At 41.6% G+C, this 17,815-nt stretch overlaps 1 protein-coding gene across 1 annotated transcript in view; it reads right to left on the bottom strand.

The window, feature by feature from the left end:
- Positions 1–17,815, bottom strand: part of SPAG17 (sperm associated antigen 17) — a 215,282-nt gene that overhangs the window by 140,809 nt on the left and 56,658 nt on the right. Inside the window, exon 4 of the mRNA XM_047085237.1 lies at positions 9,478–9,609. Coding sequence (XP_046941193.1) covers positions 9,478–9,609 — 132 coding nt within the window. The remainder of the gene's footprint in view (positions 1–9,477; positions 9,610–17,815) is intronic.

Raw genomic sequence — 17,815 nt, 5'->3', positions numbered from 1 at the left:
TGAAAGATGAGGAGTCTTCCACATGAGAAGCAAGAAAAAGGCAAAGTGGATGCCACAGGTGGGGTTGACAAGTTCATATTTTATTAAAAATGCAATGGGAAGACCACAGAGAGTTTCAAGTAGAGAAGTACTACGATTCGTCAAGATAGGGAACAGGAAGTCTAGGAAGGGAGTCTCTAGCGATGGTCTAGAAAAGACCTAATAGGGACTTAGATAATAGAGAAGTTGGAGCAAGAAATGGCTTTTACTGGAGGTAAGCAAACTTTTCAGAAAATCACGTTAACTTTGAGATGCCCCGAAATGTCAGGAGGCAGGCAAATACACACATCCTCCTCTGAGAAGAGAGATATGGCTGGAGTCACATGTTTGGATGTGGGTCACATATACATAGTGATGAACTGAATGGAAGACACGAAATGCCCTGGGTGCGAGTTCTTGAGATGTTAGTGGGAAAGTGAGCAGCAGGAGAGTATGAGGTCCAGGTGTGTATGTATCTATGCCAAGTCAGGAGATGTGTTTGCAATCTGATGGAACGACCCAGTAGAGAGGGAGACACTGCAGATATGGGGGAGGCTAAAGTCTTCGAGGAGGTAAGGTGGGAAAAGATCAAAAGAACATGCCAACTTCCTTTCATAGGAAGAGAGGCAATTTCTCAGTTTAATAAGAGCAAGAAGGGGGTTGGCTGAGTGTGGGTTCAAGAGAGCGAGAGGTCTCGATGGTGCTGAGGGAATGTTTCCGTTTTTTCAGGTGAAGGGTGAGGCATGGTTACTGGCCGAGCACAGGCAGGTAAGAGGTAAGAGGTTTTGAACAGAGACTGTAACGTGAGTCGTGTCAGAAACTGGGAGGTCAGGTTGACTGAAGAAATATGGTAGAAATCCCTGCCAGTGTTGAGAGCTTATTGGAAATTTTAAGATTGTTAATTTAAAATGAAACCAGAGCACAAATCAGTGCCCCTGAGTCCAATTAGCTCAGAGGCATTGGCGAGGCTCATGCTGGAGCTCAAACAGCCACACTTGGATGATGGTAAATCCACTGAAGTGAAACACTCCCGTGCAGCTCCTTGGTGGACAGTGAGTCTTGCCCCAGAAAAGTCCTAACTTTGCCATCACAATCTTCCAGAAACTTCCACAGCTGCAATTTTAAATAAAATCTCAGGGTGAGCTTTAGAACTGAAAAGAAGAAACTGTTTCAGGTGACATTATTCTAAAGTTCACCCAGAAGACTAAACATTTATACAGTCATGCATCCATTCATTTATCCTGTCATTCCAAACAAATACTGCTGAATACAGAGGAAGTTTAAAACTAGTTTCTTTATCCTTTTCCTGTTAGGAGGGCCCTCTAGCCCTGCTGGCTTTCCTAGGGGTGTTTGGGAGCCTGTGTAATCACATAGTTCCCATCCCAACTCTTTGGCAAGGCTGGAGTTCTATAAGGTAAAGAACTCCCTGAGCCCTTTCTTCTGTAAGGTTTCTTGGTACCCCAGAGAAGGCAGGACTGATCACAACCAAAATTTAAAATAAGCAATAAAGTAGAGAGACCTAGCTGTGTGGTATGATAGGTGCTTTCCAGACATCATCATCTTTAATTGGTTCTCAAAATGCAGCCTGCAAGATGAGTAATTTTATTCATGTTGTATAAATTAAGACACACAGTTTGCCCTCAGACACTGCTATGGAAGAGACACAAGCCAGTTTAATCTCAAACCCTAAATTCATTTTATTTCTGTGGTCCTGTTAGGCCATAGAGATGGTCTGTCTTTCTACTCTGTCTTTCCAGGGGCTAAATAATACTATTTCCTGGATGCTCTTTTGATTCTCCATAGCTCTCCCTCCCCCACCCCTTCTTCCTGTTGAGTGCTGAAATTATCAATATTTACCTCCTTCCTTTTACAAAAGAATCTAAAAAATACCTATAAATCCTGATTCATTTCTTGAAAAAGCTTTTTTTAATTATAAAAATCATCATTATTGAAACATTTGAAAGAATATAGCGATCTAACAAAAATCACCAGAGAAGATGGGTGAAGGAGATATTTAACACATTCTTTCAAATTAGGTTTATGCGCCATTATAACATCATTGTTATTGTTCTCCCTATACAACTCAGTCTTCTGCATTTTCCTTTATCAATGATGCATCTTCAATTGGTAGAATTTCAAGAAGAATTACTACATAAAGAATTTCCCAAGTAGAGCAACTATGTATGTACTTTCCTGGTGCAGAGACATCATATGGCAGAGGACAAAAGCCAATGGAAGTACCCAGGTTATTCTGGCTTCCAGATCCAGGCAGAGAAATCCTTGGTGGATTTCTGAACATGGTGCCCTACCCAGTCCCTTCTGCTTCCCCATGTCTGAATGTCTGACTCTAGCTGTCGTCTACCTACTTTATCCTATATTCCCTCTGTTCCTCACGCCTCCAACCCTCCATACTTGAACTGAACCAGGACAGTCTCTTTGTCCCTGAGATTCTTGACAATGTTGACTGCTTGGGCCGCAGAATTCTACTTTGGTCAAAAAGCAAAATATCCTTTTCTACCAAGCCCCCATCATAGCAAAATCACCTCCTGTCTTCTTCCCTTTTCTTCTATTCTCTCATATCCTGAGTAAGCTCCTCCCCCTATGAGTTTATGCCTTGAGATCCGGGGCTAGGGGGTGGCAGGAAGTGAACCAGATTAGCTGAGCATTCACCAGAGTTGACCCCTTCCTAAATCACAAACTGAAATTTGTCCACACCAACTTTTCTTGCTCGCTTCTGGGTAGTGCAGCTTGCATATTCCCATTCTATGGTCATCTGCACAAAACGTAACTCAAGAGGGAATCCTTGCCAACTCAAGACAAAAACTAGGAGGGGCGTATCCAAAAGTCCCCTCTTTCCACCACGTTTGGGGAAAACATGTTCCCCAGCATATGAAGGAAAGGTCAAGTTCGTTACAGAGTCCATTTTCTTTAAAATGCAGTGTGTACAAAAAGCATCTGGATGCCTCCTACTGTGAGAAGGCTGTGGATAGGCACAGAGATTTCTTAACTGGCTAAGCTACATAGCAGATGTGAGGCTCTTGTTTTAGCAACAACCAAAGAACTATTAGCATTTCGCATATTTAGTTGAGTATCAAGTAGCACTTACCCCGTGTCCTCAATCTTGTTATTCTCACTTTTTAAGAGGGAAAAACACAAAACTGTCCCTCTCTCTAACAGGGCAACCTAATTATTTGATGCTTCCAAATATTTTAGATTGTATTTAACTTTCTAAATGACTCTTGATGTCAAGATTCAAATGCCTTCAAATACCGTGACAGGTATTTGTTATGTTATCACAATAAAAGGGAACCAAGTGGTAAAAGTCAGTGGAACTGCTGGTAAATAGCTCTACTTCATCTCATTTTTATAGGTAACAGCACATCTAGATTTGTGTGGTACTTTATGATCTCACATATGCTCTATCGTCAGATTCCCACAATACTATTGTTAGGGATATAGATAAGAAAACATGCTCATGGCAGTTAAGTGACTAAGTCATTCTTATTACGTGGCTTATGAGAAACTAGGTCTGTCTTCTGAATGCTACTTTAGTTCTCTTTCAAGAGATCACCGTCTCACAAGCGATCTATTTTATTGGTTACAGATGATAAGAGAACAATAGGCGGGCTGAAAGAAATCTATGGAGTCAGATACGTTTGAGAGACAGTAGATTAAACAATATTAAACAGATTTATTTTCACAAAACTCCTCTATCTTTAATAAGCTAATGTGCTGTTAAATCTCTAAGAGTTGTGTATAACACACAGTGATTTCCAAGTTCTTTTGACCCGGGGGAGCTTTTTTTTTTTTAATGAAAAACTGGGTCTAAATGGTTCTAGAACTTACTTTGGAAACACAGGTAATGGGCTTTGAGGCCATATTAATCCATTTATATAAGCCAATGCTAAGGAAATTATCCCAAATATAAAGAGTTCTATACTATAAAGTTGTTCATCACAACATTACTTATTATAAAAATATGGAAATAACTGAAATGTTCAATAGAGGAATGGTTAAGAAAATTATAGTAGTCAATAGAATATCCTACAACCAATAATAGTGATAGATGTGGCTACTGTGGTAATAAGTAAAATTATGATATATTTTAATTTACAACGATTATGTAAAGGAACAAATTCATAGAAAGAAAAAAAAAGAAACATATCAGAATGTTAACATTACTTGTAGTAGTGTTATGGCATTATGAACATGTTGTTTTTTCTTTTCTATATTTCCTATATATTCTTTCCCTTCTGCTCTTCTCCCTGCTCCCCTGACAAATAGAAAATATAATGCATGGAGTTAGGAGCTTACTTTTCTAGGGAGCTGCTGTTGTGTAGAAGACATAAGTCCAGGAATGTAGTGGGTTTACTTGACCAAATAATGCAATCTTCAGAACCCTGTGGAATGTCCTGGGGTGCCATATTGCCGTTTTCAGAACTGGAATCCACCGAATTGGAACGTGGACATTTTCTATGACTGGTGGCAGTGAGGGAGTGGGTCTGATGTCTACCTGATTGTCTGTCTCTTGCAGGATTCTATGTGATTCAGAGGCATTAACAGTGGATCAGCCGGTGTTGTTCCACCTCAAAATCCAGAAGGGCGGAGAGAGGGGTGAGGATGTTTGGAATAATCTCAGGGAGTTTAGTTCTAAGAGATTTTCCCAGAGACCAGGTCATTTCGGGGCAGTGGGGCGGGGCCAGAAATGAAATCAGAATTCCCTTGGGAATTGGTGGTTGGTGAGCTCTGTGTGGACTTTGTTTTTGGTAAGCGTTGTTCCTTTCCTTGGCTTGTTCTCACACTTTACCTCGGGATGTTGTATGTGATGTAATTAGTGGGACCAGATGGTTGTTGGTGGATCACTGAGCAAAGCCATTGCTCCTACAGGGAAATACCTTAGGGCCGGCACTCTTGACTGTGGGCCAAGGGTGCCATTTTGCACAGCTAAGGAGACACATTCGGAAGGTGTCTGTACAGTGGTTAAGAACATAGCGTCAGACAGTTTTGGATTTGAATCCCAGCATCACCTCTGAGTAGCTATTTAACCTGGGGAAAGTTACTTAACTTTTCACACCTTCAGTTTTCCCATCTGCAAATCAAGAATAATACTCCGTACCTCATAAAGTCATTTCAAAGATTAAATGATATAACATGTGTAAAGAGCTTAATATAATGCCAAAGAGTCAATAACGGTAGCTAAATATTATCATTAGCTGTTGTAACTACAGCTGCTCATATTTAAAGTTACTATTCTATTCTAAATATGCGTGTTCCTTTACGTTTTTTCCTGAAATCCATAAACAGTTTTCATTAATTAAAAGCATTCCAATGAGGAAAACACTTCTTTCTACAGATCAGTTAGCCGGGGAGTCATTTATTATTTACCCTGAATTGCTGAATTTCGTAGCTCTTTGGATGCAATGGTTTTGTTGGTAGTACCCTCATTTTGATAATCCTGCTTCAAAGAATTCCATCCAGTTAGTGAGGCAAGTTATTCCTTTCCTGAAACCACACGGGTCCCTCTAAACTGAGTTCCTGCTCTTCCTCTGTTTGATTTCTCAAAATAGTTTTTGAAGATTTTAACCACAACTGAATCAAAACTAACCAGCCTGTAATTTCCTGGCATGTCCCTCTGGTCTTTCTTTTAAAACAAAACACACACACACAATGGCATTACGTTGGCTGGTTTCCAGTGTTTGGGGGTTTCAACTGGAGTAAGCTGTAAAACGTCTGTGAAAGTTACCCTAATTTCTCTTCGTGCCTCCTTTGGAGCGGGCTCTGGGTTGTTTGTGGCTTCCTCATAATGGCTTATCAAAGTAGGTGCTTTTAATTTTGAGTTGTTTTAAGAAAAGTCTACCGGTACCATCACTCCATGGTTCTTAACTGCCTTCTCTCCAATTCTAGTTCTCTGGAAAATAAGGCAAGTACTTCTCCTAAGTAGAGAAGCCAGAAAGAGAAAGAATTGTTCTGCTTTTACACAAAAAATATGCTGAAAATATCCAAGAAAATATGGACTGGTTATTTGCATCCACAAATGAAAAGCACAGTTAGAATATATTTGGATCTTTCTCTAAACATATGCAAATTTTCCAAACTGGACTCAGAGGCATAGGAAGACCAGACTTAGTTTGGCCGATTATTTAAATGGTTATTATTGTTTTTTTGTAGTATAGGCATTTTTCATCTTTTTTTGATGATTAAAGGTTTTAGCTGAATTCTTGATATATTTTAAATATATTCACAATAAAGTCTTTTGGTTTTGAATAAATGTTTATCATTAATATAGACATAAAAGTTGGAGTGAAAAAAAAGTAAAAAATGTGAACAATGCTATAATATTCAGATAGATTAAATTAAAACACGGATCGGAATACAAACCCAAATAATTTATTTTAAAATGATAATGAACATTATGATATATGTGTGCCTAGTACATTGTTTCTGTAAAGTTTGTTTCAATAAGTGTTTGTTAAGTTGATGAATTAAAAACAGACTGACAATGACAGATCTAAAAACACAGAATAAATGCTGAGATAATCATCTGTGCAAGGAAGAGTCGTTTCTAAACAGAACTCTCAGATTTTAAGATACAACAAAATCCGATTTAGGGTTAATTGTATAAAAGAGTCTTTCAGAATTTCTGAAATTCTAAAGTTTATTTAGAGAAATACAATATATTTTCTTCATGATATGCAGATTTGGATGTAGCCAACAAGGTGTTTCCAAATAGATCAGAGTTTTCAACTATTTTTTACTTCATTGCAGTTACAAGCAGGCATTTGCTTTTCAGAAATGCCTTCAAAACTGCTCTTCAAAAATATCTTCCCTTGTATTATTTTTTTGCTATTAATTAGCCAGCAAGCTTTCTTCAAGGACAAAGCAAACGCATGATAAGCATAGCCCATGCTAAAGTGCTAGAAATTATTAAAATCAGTGCAATCTACAATAATGATATTTTTACCGTATTTGGCAGCTGGAACCATATTATTCACCACTTACTTTTTTTTCCACCACTTATTTCTAAGAAAAAATTTGGGTTGATTAAAACAGGATCAAATATATAAGGATCTACTTGTTTCACTGGGGAATAAAGGACAGGGACCTAATTATATTAGTTATTTTTGTCCATATCTTCTCCCTAGTATTTTTGGTTAGTTCCCGCTGTGGATATTTTTTTGGCATTCGTTTTTAAAAATACAATTCTGAAAATTCAAGATAGGAGATACAAAACACAATTTGGGTTGCACAGTTTTCGGCAATATAGTCAGCATTTGAAAGGAAACACCTACGTAGATTTCTTATTGCTGTTAAAAAGCTCCCCTTCTAGGAAATCTCAGAATCTCAGCCTGGGTTCAGGAAAGAGGAAGAAACTGGAAGTCTTTTCTTTTTTGCATTTTTCTCATCCACATCCCACAGCATGGGTCAGTTTTATTTACTTTATACTTATTTTACTTTTCTGCCCAAGTTGCTGGCTGAGAAGCATTAACCTCAATTGTTCTAACTGACTGGTTGGGTGGTAGTGTTGAAATGAATAGAGATTATATCATCCCTCAAACAACTCTGTTCATCTGGACTTTACCAAGAGTATTTTCTGGAGAGTACTCCATTCCAATCAGTTTTCATCAATTTATTTAGCACTTACTCGTATGGTTGCAACTGAGAGATTTGGGACTGGTGTTTTGGGAACCCAATCTAATGAAGACATCAGATTAGACTATGTAATTGTTGGCTCTTGATTGCTCAGAGTTCTCTGAATGCCTCTATTACATCTATCTATCTATCTATCTATCTATCTATCATCTATCTATCTATCTAAAATTCAAGCCCGCATTCCTTTAGACTTTTGAATTTTCAAACAATAAACTAAGATTATTTGTGCATCTTCAGAATCTCACAGCTGTATTATTACAGTTCACATTTCAAAGAAATGCTGAGGAAAATCACTGCAGAAATATTTTTATATTACTTCTAGCTTTAAAATTTTTTTCTGAGCTGCCAGGATATTCCATTTACTGTTACTTAAAATCCATTAACTGAAAACTAAAGCTTACTCTGTGACAAACGATTGCTGACTTACAATAGTTGGCAAACAAGTAAACTGATCCCCTTTAGCACATTAGGTATATTTGTAGGTGCTGCGGGAAAGCACAGAGAAAACAGAAAGCGCAGAGATTTTCACAGGACTCACAGTCTACTTTTTATAATTCATATTCCCAAGTGACGTTGGAATTTAAAAAGGCAAGAAAAGATGTTTCTATACTAGCTTCAAACTTTCCAGTTTTTCTTCTGCCAAGTCTTAATGACCCCGAGTATTTCTGAAGGCACAAATGACCTGTACATGATGAAAAGAGCTTCAATAGATGGAAAACTAGACCATCACTTGTGTTCCTATGAGTAGAATTTTCCCGGGAACAATGTGTGCCACTCTAATAAGATGTTATATGGGGAATCTGTTTGAAAAACATAAAGCCCTATTCTGCAAATATAAGGTGGCATTATTATTTTCTTTCCTACAATTATCCTGTCAAGCATCCAATTCAAATAGGAAACCTAGGTTTGGGGGTCTTGCAAAGGTGAGAAAGGTATTACTGGAACACATTCCCTCTTCTCTTTCTTCTTCCATGAACTGATTTTGCCTCTTCCACTCAGGGGCATAAAGATACAGCTTACATGTAAATCCATTTCATGTATACATGTGTACACACACACACACACACACACACACACATACCACATGTATGTACAGAAGCGTTCGGCTTTCCAAAAACATCTCAGCATGATTTGGAAAATAAGAAAAACATCTCTTATTCCGAGTAATGATAATAACAAATGGATTTGAACCTAGCATCGTTTTGCTAAAGGTATTTCAAAATATTTTTTTTCAGATAAAAATATGAATCTTTGGAAAACGCACAGATTGATTTCCATAGGCAAATTAAATGAGAAGTCTACATGTGAAGAAGTAATCAAGCGTATAATGGGGGGGGGTGATGGATTGCTGCTGAAATGTTCAGATTATTACGAAGGTGCAGATGCAGCCTGCCATTTTAATAGGAACTCCTACTGAATATTAGAGAGAATATTTTAAACGGTTAGACCCTGACTTTGTGGGGTTTTTTTCACATTACATTTACTTCTCCTGACTCTGTCTCACCTTGATTCCCTTCTTTGTTACTAGCATATAAGTAGACTACTTTAAAATCAACCTCAGGCATATGCCCTGATTATTGTCTGATTTTTGCACAAGGGAATTTATTTTTAATGGGTCTGTCTTTGAGAAAATATAATTCCTCCAACAGATCTTTGGATGGCCTTTTTCTTAAGTTGTCCAGGCGACAGCTGAATGTGCTAGGTAACATTTAATGGAAGGCTTACGAAGAGAGGAAGTGTCCCTGGAGAAAACGGACTCCATTTTATGCCCTGTTTGCCCTCTTTAGAAGACCCAGCGTCATACAGTACCTTCTTTTCGTTTTCCCGTCTCTGCTGGTCCTTAAATTTAATCTGGAGAAGCTGAAATTTCAAGAGTTTCCCTATCAGTGGTAGGGTTAATTTCTCTCCACTGTCCATAATTGCCTTTGCTGCCGTTAACACCTAGGAAGAAACACATTAATGGGAAAAGTGGCATTTTATAACCTTTGGCACAGTCTGTTGGTGACAAAAAGATGAAATGGTGTTTCAGTTTTGCAATATTCATCTTACTGCAAAGGTGTCTCACTGCTGGCCAAAAGAATTAGAGCAAAATACCCCATCGCCATCGAGAGGGGCATTTATCTTCTACTTTACATAAATTGGGTTGTCTGAAAATGCACTTATTTTTCCAATAAGGCAGAGAGTGCTTCCCACAATGCTGCGAGACTCAGACTCCCCAAAAAGGGGTAGAGGAAAGATATGCCAGGGCTCCATTCTGGATGACTGATAGGTCAGTTTCATGCTACAGAAAGTCTATTGTTTGGCGTAGCCGATAGTCCAAGCTGTCAAACTTTGACTTATTACAACATTATGAATTAAATAGGGTTTTATAATAATGGAAATAGCTATGTTAGCAATCTTTTATTTCTTGGTGACCAAATTCAAATGCAAGATAAAGACTGCTTGACGCAGAGGCGCCATATGAACGTTTCTCCCCCGCCCCCTCGCAATTTAATGTTGATCCTGTTGGTATGCAGCCTAATTGGGGTGAAATGAGGTTATTGAGTTTTCTTTGGGTGACGACAGCCACTAGGAACATACAGCTGTATTGTCCAGATGTGTGGCACTGACAGCCTGTTTTATGACTGCGCTTTTTACAGCTTGTTTCCTCTAAATTTCACACAACTCTCTAACATCTGGGCCTTTTCCTTGGAGCCCTATAACCACTTTATTTACTGCAAAAAAATAAAATCATGTAAAATATACCATAAAAAGTTGTTATGTGTTTCTCTTTATTCATGTTGTCTCCCTAATAAAGTTCACCTCTGCCGGAAGCACTGTCACAAAAGTAATCTGGTCAAAGTATTTTTCGACTTTTGTTTTTAGGCAAGCATTAAGATTTATTTATAACCTCGAGATGAATTAGGTGTTACTAAAATGTTCTGACACGTTGCTTTTCTCCCCCCTTTGGAGCAATTACTCCTCGGGGCGCATATGGTGTCAATTTCAGACCCTCTGTCTCAGACAATGACTGCGCGCACGGCATCTCATCGAGCTGCGTCTTGTCTGAGGTTCATACCAGCTCTTGGTCAGGGCTTTCCTGACCGATCCGGTTCCTTATGACTCTCCACTTTGCCAAAGGAAATAGAGGAAAGAAAGGGAGAGGACTATTTTGCTTCTAACTGCAGAAGGCCCTGTGGATTATTCGATGCCAAAACGTAACTGGACCTCTTAGAGACTACATTGGGGTTTCCTGTGTTGCATCGCAGAAGGGGAAGGCCAGGGAAAGGACTCTCTTAAAGCTGCTATTTCTAAAGACCAAAGGAACAGACCAAGTGTCCGAAAGCTTTGTGTGTGTCTAAGCAAATACCCCTCTGTGGAACGGAGTGCTTTGCTTCTGATGGCAGTTCTGGTCCTGCTAACACGATTTAGGGGAAGGGACATGACGGCTGTGATTTCTGGGAGCAGGAAAGCATAAGGGTACACCTGCAGGGCCTCACCGTTTAATGATGACCAGATTCAAGAGGGAAGGGAATCCTAAGGGGACAGAAGGTCACACATTTACTGTAAAACGAAAGCTGTCCAATTGGGTCCGGCCCCCAGGATAGATGTATTTGGTTTGAAAGGACATTTTTCAATACCCGTTAAACAGCGTGCTGACAATCAGGCTGTTTTGTGACATCTGGCTCAAAATACACAAATTTGGGTTTTGAAAACTCACAGCAGTCTAGTATGGGGTGTGTTCCCGGTAACACAAGTATAATGACAGCATTGAAGGGAAGTCAACACTGGAATGGGTTACCCCAGAGTGGCGTGGAGTCTCTCTTTCTGATGACCTGTGAAAACAGGATATTTACCTATGTCTGGGATGTTTTGGGTGAAGCCTGCCTGGCGTCATGGTGATGGATGGGATGTCTCTGGAGTTGCTTTCTAATCCCGTGTCTCTATGAGTCTATGACTGTTACCTCACTGTGCTAAAATGTATTCAAAGCACAACAAAAACGTCCCGAGGGAAAGGTATTTTGCAGACCATAAAAGCTATTTCTGGTCCATCTAAAACTGTCTGTACAGAGCTGGTTTTAAAACAAAACTCTGGCATGGCATCAAAATAACATGCTATCCTACTGTGCAACGGGGAGATTAGTGACCAGAAGTGTCACCGGAATTGCCAGGTTCCCGTGTTCTCATGCTGCATGTACACACAGCGAAGATGAGGAGTGGCAGGGCGAGGCAGCACTGAGCCCCCCACACTGCCCATGGAGCTTCCTCCCCCGGAACAGCCCCAGGGCACCCCATGCAGAGGCAGACTTCATGCCCACAGGGCAGGGCAGTGCATGTGGCCCCAGGAGCAGTGGCAGGAACCAGCATGCCGGTCCTTCTCTCTGGGGCTGCTCAGAGGGGACTTGACCCCCGCACATGCCATTTTCTGTGGGTGTGTCCCCCCTAAGGGAATGACAGTGCGAATCCTTGGGATAATTAATGAAAATGAAAGTCTCTGCTGAGCTCAAAATCTGAGGCTGGAAATTTTTATGGTATGTGGTCACCCCCCTCCCCAGGAGAGGCAAAGCAGGGAAGATGTTTACAAATTAATTTCTACCGAAAACTCCTTCTTGTCACCCTTCATAACTCACAGTTCTCCCCAATCAGGAGTCAGTGGTTTGGTCTCAGATGAAAAACAAACCCGTAGAGGGCCTGTATTCGATGGATGAGTCTTTGAAGGAAGAAGAAAAAAAAACTGCATTTGGAAGGAATGCAAACTTTTCACGGAACATTCCAGAGAGGCTTTCCTTCCTCACCTTACTTGTGGTAATTGAAATAATAATCAAACCTTCAACCTTCCATTATTGTAAAGGCTACTTGTCCAGTATCTAGTCAATGTATGTGTATGTATTTGTGTGTGTATTTGTGTGTGTGTGTGTGTGTGTGTGTGTGTGTGTGTGTGTGTGCTGGGGAGGCATGCAGACAAGGGTTGTAGGTATTGGGATGATAAGGGATACGACAGAAAAGGGGAGCAGTGAGCTGGTCGGGGCTGGGGAATATTCAGACAAAAACCGGAGCTTCCAGAATGAGGCAGAACAACAGTCCTAAGTGGGTTAAAACCTGGGTACTCATCAAGCCGAAATACCAAATAAATGAGCCTGGCATGAGTCAGAAACTTAAAAACAAGTCTTATGGGCAAATGAGACTCATTAAAATGGAGGAAAACTGTTGCCAGGCGAGGCCTGTATGTGTCTCCTGGACCTACTCAGGCCAGGTCTCGGGGCCTGCCAGGGCTGCAGCACATCCAGGCCAGCCTTACCAGGGGTGCTCGGTTCTGGGAAAGATGGTGTAAGAGGAAACTTAGCTTGGGAGTGCAGCTGAGGGAAGAAGACACATTTGCATTGAACTGTGTGCAGATCCTATCTGGAGGGTAGATGCCCTTTGTCTGTTAGAAAATTTGAGATTCTGAGCATACCAAGAAATAAAAAAACACTTCCCTCTTTATCACCGACCTGGCTCAGAGACTTATGTCATATTGACTATCTAATGATCTGATCCAACAAAAATATATCAAATGAGCCAAATTCTTCCCTTGCCTGGGGATCAGGCCCACCCACAGACACCAGTGCCCTCCCTTCTCCTCTTCCACACTTCCTCTCCGGGCTTCCTCCCACATTAGTAGTAAGCACAGCATCTGCCGGCACAGGAGTTAGAACTACTTCAGAGGTTCCCATAGAAACCAAGTGTATGCATGTGTACAAGTGTCTACATAGGCGTACGTATAAACACATATGCATACGTGCCTATGTATGTGCACATGTATATATGACAGATGACGGATGGATAGACAGAGAGATAGATAGGTGATAGACACAATTTCATGAGGTCTGCTGCCTGGTTTCCCCGGTAAGCTTACAAGAAGGCACACGGAGCATCTTGAATCATTGCCTAACCTGGTCATGCTCAACGCAGGTGAGTTCTGAGGAAAGGTAAAGATTTTGGATCTGCCATTTCTCCGGGTCGGAGCAGAGGCCACAGAAGAAGGTGGAGGGGAGGGAAAAGTGTGGTTGTGAGGGGTGGAGGAGAGAGGGGAGATGGGAGAGGGTCAGGCAGAGGGAAGACATCCCTCCAGGAACTCCAAGTAGCCACCAGGTCTCCTTAAAAACAATCTTTTGGTTTCAGGTCCCTCCTTGGGGGCCCACGATGTTTGTTAAAGCAGCTGAAATGATGCACCGGTTATGACTTCATATTTAACCTATTATTCTGGAGTCAATGACTTAGGGTTTGGAGATGGAAAGACCGCAGCCAACAGGAACACAATCCATTACTTTGACTCGGTCCAGCTAGCACGGGACTGAGCAAACAGGCTTTTGACACGCAGAGGATCCCACTCTGCCGTGTACATTTTTACACTTTCATTCATTTGGTACCACATCGTTTTCAGTAGCTCATCTCCCTAACGTATGACCGATTAAGTGCAATGGTTCATCATCATGGTCAAAAGTCCAAACAGCACCAGAAGGATGTACACTGAAAAGAAAATGCTTCCTCAACCTGCTCCGCCATTCCCTCTTTCCAGAAGGAAAGCCTTGTGTAACCTTATGTAGTTTCCTGGGCATATAGACACATACATATGGATACCCTTTGTATTTCAATACAAACAGGATCATGCTTTCGTAGGGTCGAGTGGCTTGTATTTTTTTTTTTTTAATTTTAGAGAGAGAGCGTGAGCAGAGGAGAGGGGCAGAGGGAGAAGAGAGACAAAAAGAGAGACAGAGTCGTAAGCAGTCTCCACACTGAGTGCTCCATGAAGAGCCCGACGCCAGGCTCAGTCTCATGACCATGAGATAATGACCTGAGCCAAAATCAAGAGTCAGAGGCTCAACTGACTGAGCCCCCCAGGTGCCCCAGGTGACTTATATTTTTATATACAAAGTTATAGGACAGCTTTCTGTGCTGACACATATTGCTTATGTATAGATTTTTAAGTTATTTTCATAGTCTCCTCTTGTATGGACATTTAGGCATTAATTTTACCACTTTCCTAATGATGGACATTTAAGCAAGTTCAGTTTTTTCTTCTATTACGTGCGATGTGTATTTTAATTTAATTTAATTTTTTATTTCTTTTCAGTGTATTTATTTTTTTAGTAATCTCTACACCCAACATGGGGCTTGAACCCATTACCCTGAGATCCACGGTGGCATGTTCTACGACTAAGCCAGTCAGGCGCCCCCCAATGCATGTGTATTTTAAATATTTATGGCTACTTCCAAGTTGACATTTGGAAACTTTGTAGTATTTTTGTGCCCACCACCACTCTGTGAAGGAATGTGTTTTTTTCCCCAACCCCTTCACGGACACCGAGTACTCTCCAACTTTTCTATCTCTGTCTAGCTCAGTGCTGATAGAACTTTCTGCATTGACGGAAATGTTCCATGTGCTGTAGAGCACAGTGGCCACCAGGCACATGTGGTTATCGAGCACTTGACTATCGCTAGCATGATTGAGGAACCGAACTTTTAATTTTCAATTCTTAGTTATTTTTTAGCTCAAATCCTTCTTGCCACTAAAATAGCCAAGATTTAACTTGGTAACTCACTTTGAAGGAAGTTCATTCATACCAGTGGGTTAGCCGTATTTTAAGATTTTACCCCTTAGTGACAGGATGAAAGGGACTAGACACTGTGAAATAATTTCAAGCAGGAAGTCATAGGTGTGGCTGCTTAGAATTTTGGGTGGGGGTGGCTGTTCTTGCTAACCTGAAATCTTGCAATGCCAGAGTCGAGCTGAAAGGTAAATACAGTTTCTGTCTTCGTGGTGCTCTGCTTGGAGGCCTGGGGGGACTGATGGCGACACTGGGGTGACCTGATGGGTTTCCCAGGTACCCACCCTTGGGTTTCACTGCTGGGAGCTGCGGTTAGATTCCAGGACTGGGTCATACAGAGGAAAGGATCTAAAGAGCAAATGGAAATCTCCCGCAGATCCGGGTCTGAGGAGCATCAGAGAGGGCGAGTGAATGGGTGAGTGGGGCGGAGAAAGGGTAAGAGGGCAGCTAGGTGCCCTGAGGGAGGAATAAAGGCAACGGAAACGGCCCTGGGCACAAGACCTGGGGCGTGTCTGCGTGTGCGTGTGTGTGCACAAGAGTATGCGTGTTTATGTGCACAGCTGCCTGTGGGGTGATTAAGATCGTGAAGATACTCTGTATCGAAAACCAGGGTCAAAACTGAGATTGTGGAGGTTGAAGAATTACTAAAAAAGAAAAATGCTAACACGTTTGTTAGGCATTTGAAAAAGTGATACTGGGGCGCCTGGGTGGCGCAGTCGGTTAAGCGTCCGACTTCAGCCAGGTCACGATCTCGCGGTCCGTGAGTTCGAGCCCCGCGTCAGGCTCTGGGCTGATGGCTCGGAGCCTGGAGCCTGTTTCCGATTCTGTGTCTCCCTCTCTCTCTGCCCCTCCCCCGTTCATGCTCTGTCTCTCTCTGTCCCAAAAATAAATAAACGTTGAAAAAAAAATTTTTAAAAAAGAAAAAGTGATACTATGGACTACTTGCCATTTCTATCTAATTACCCTACAGAACACAAGATATTATGTTTACCGTTAAACACACGTCGGATTAAATATGTAGAACCTATTCGTCAAAGTAGGCTGTGTAACAGCATGTGCCATCTTCAAAATTTGTTGCTTGGGTAGCATCAGTATTTGCTTATGCATTCTGCTTTAATCTTACATGTTATATCTACTGATAACATTAAATAGGAACTATTGCAGTGTGTGCGTGTGCACGTTTGCATGTGTGCGCATATGCACATGCGTGCACGCGTGTGCGTGTGTGTGTGTGTGTGTGTGTGTGTGTGTGTATTTTACAAAACTTCCAGCGTTTGGATGGGCCCCATTCTGCATATTTGGTGCAAAGGATGGACGGGCAGGGGGTCTGCAAATGACTCATGGAGGTACCCTCTCATGGGAACATTCCTGCTGGGAATTTTAGCTCCTGTGGCACACGGGCCCCGGAGGTTATAATGATTTGTGTGCACCATGATGAGGAAGCACAGGCCGTGCTTGCGTCCTAGACTTCTCAGATACCACTGGGTGGTCTTGGGCAAGTGAATGAATCCCCCTCAAACCTCAGCTTTTTTTTTTTAATGTTTATTTATTTCTGAGAGAGAGAGAGAGCACACACAAGCAGGGAAGGGGCAGAGGGAGTGGCACAGAGGATCTGAAGTGAGCTCTGTACTGACAGCAGTGACCCCAATGCGGGGCTCCAACTCATGAACCGCGAGATCACGACCTGAGCCAAAGTACGACACTCAACCCACTGAGCCACCCAGGCCCCCCTAAACCTCAGCTTTTTAATCTGCAGCAAGGTTTCTCAACAGTGGCATGGTTGACATTTTGTGCCAGGTAGTTCTTTGTGGTAGGAGGTTTCCCTGTGCCTTGCAGGATATTTTAGTGCAACCCTGGCCTCCACCCAGTTGTGACAAGCAGAGGTCTCCCCAGACATTGCTAAATGTTCCCTAGAGGGACAGAATTGTCTCTGACTGAGAACCACTGACTTACAGAAACAGAACATAAATAGAATCGATGGGGTGCCTGGGTGGCTCAGTTGGTTAAGGGTCCTACTTCCATATAGGTGGTGATCTCGTGGTCTGTGAGTTTGAGCTCTGTGTCAGGCTCTGTGCTGATAGCTTGGAGCCTGGAGCCTGCCTCAGATTCTGTGTCTCCCTTTCTCTCTGCTCCTCCCCCGCTTACTCTCTGTCTCTCTGTCTCCCTCTCTCTCAAAAAATAAACAGTAAAAAAAAAAAATGAAAAAGAACATCAATAGAATTGACTGAAATAACGCATAAGAAGTCTTAGCATGGCGAATGACATATGCAAGGTAAACCCTCACTGAGATTAGCTCTTACTGTTACTATGCTCCTCTCCAGGAAAAAGTTGACATTCTGGAAGGCCTTACAGTCCAGGCTGGGGAAAAAGAGAAAAGGAATGGAGTGAAGTGCGTTTAGGCAGGTAGACAGTGACCTCAATTTATTATCAGCAGGTGATAACCTGGCCTCTCCTTTCATTTAACCCTTTTCTCTGCTCTGACCAAAACAGATCAAGATCCATGTAGGGAAAGCAGAGATAAAAAGAGAAGGTGTGAAACCATACTTTGTTATGGCACGGCGTGTGATGGCAATGGGGGG

Source organism: Lynx rufus, unplaced genomic scaffold (genome assembly GCF_022079265.1).
Source record: "Lynx rufus isolate CCGP_SWC_20201006 ecotype Redwood Valley unplaced genomic scaffold, mLynRuf1.p SCAF_2, whole genome shotgun sequence".
NCBI lineage: Eukaryota > Metazoa > Chordata > Mammalia > Carnivora > Felidae > Lynx > Lynx rufus.
The sequence above is the reverse complement of the archived record's forward strand: the minus strand, read 5'-3'. Positions and strand labels throughout refer to the sequence as shown.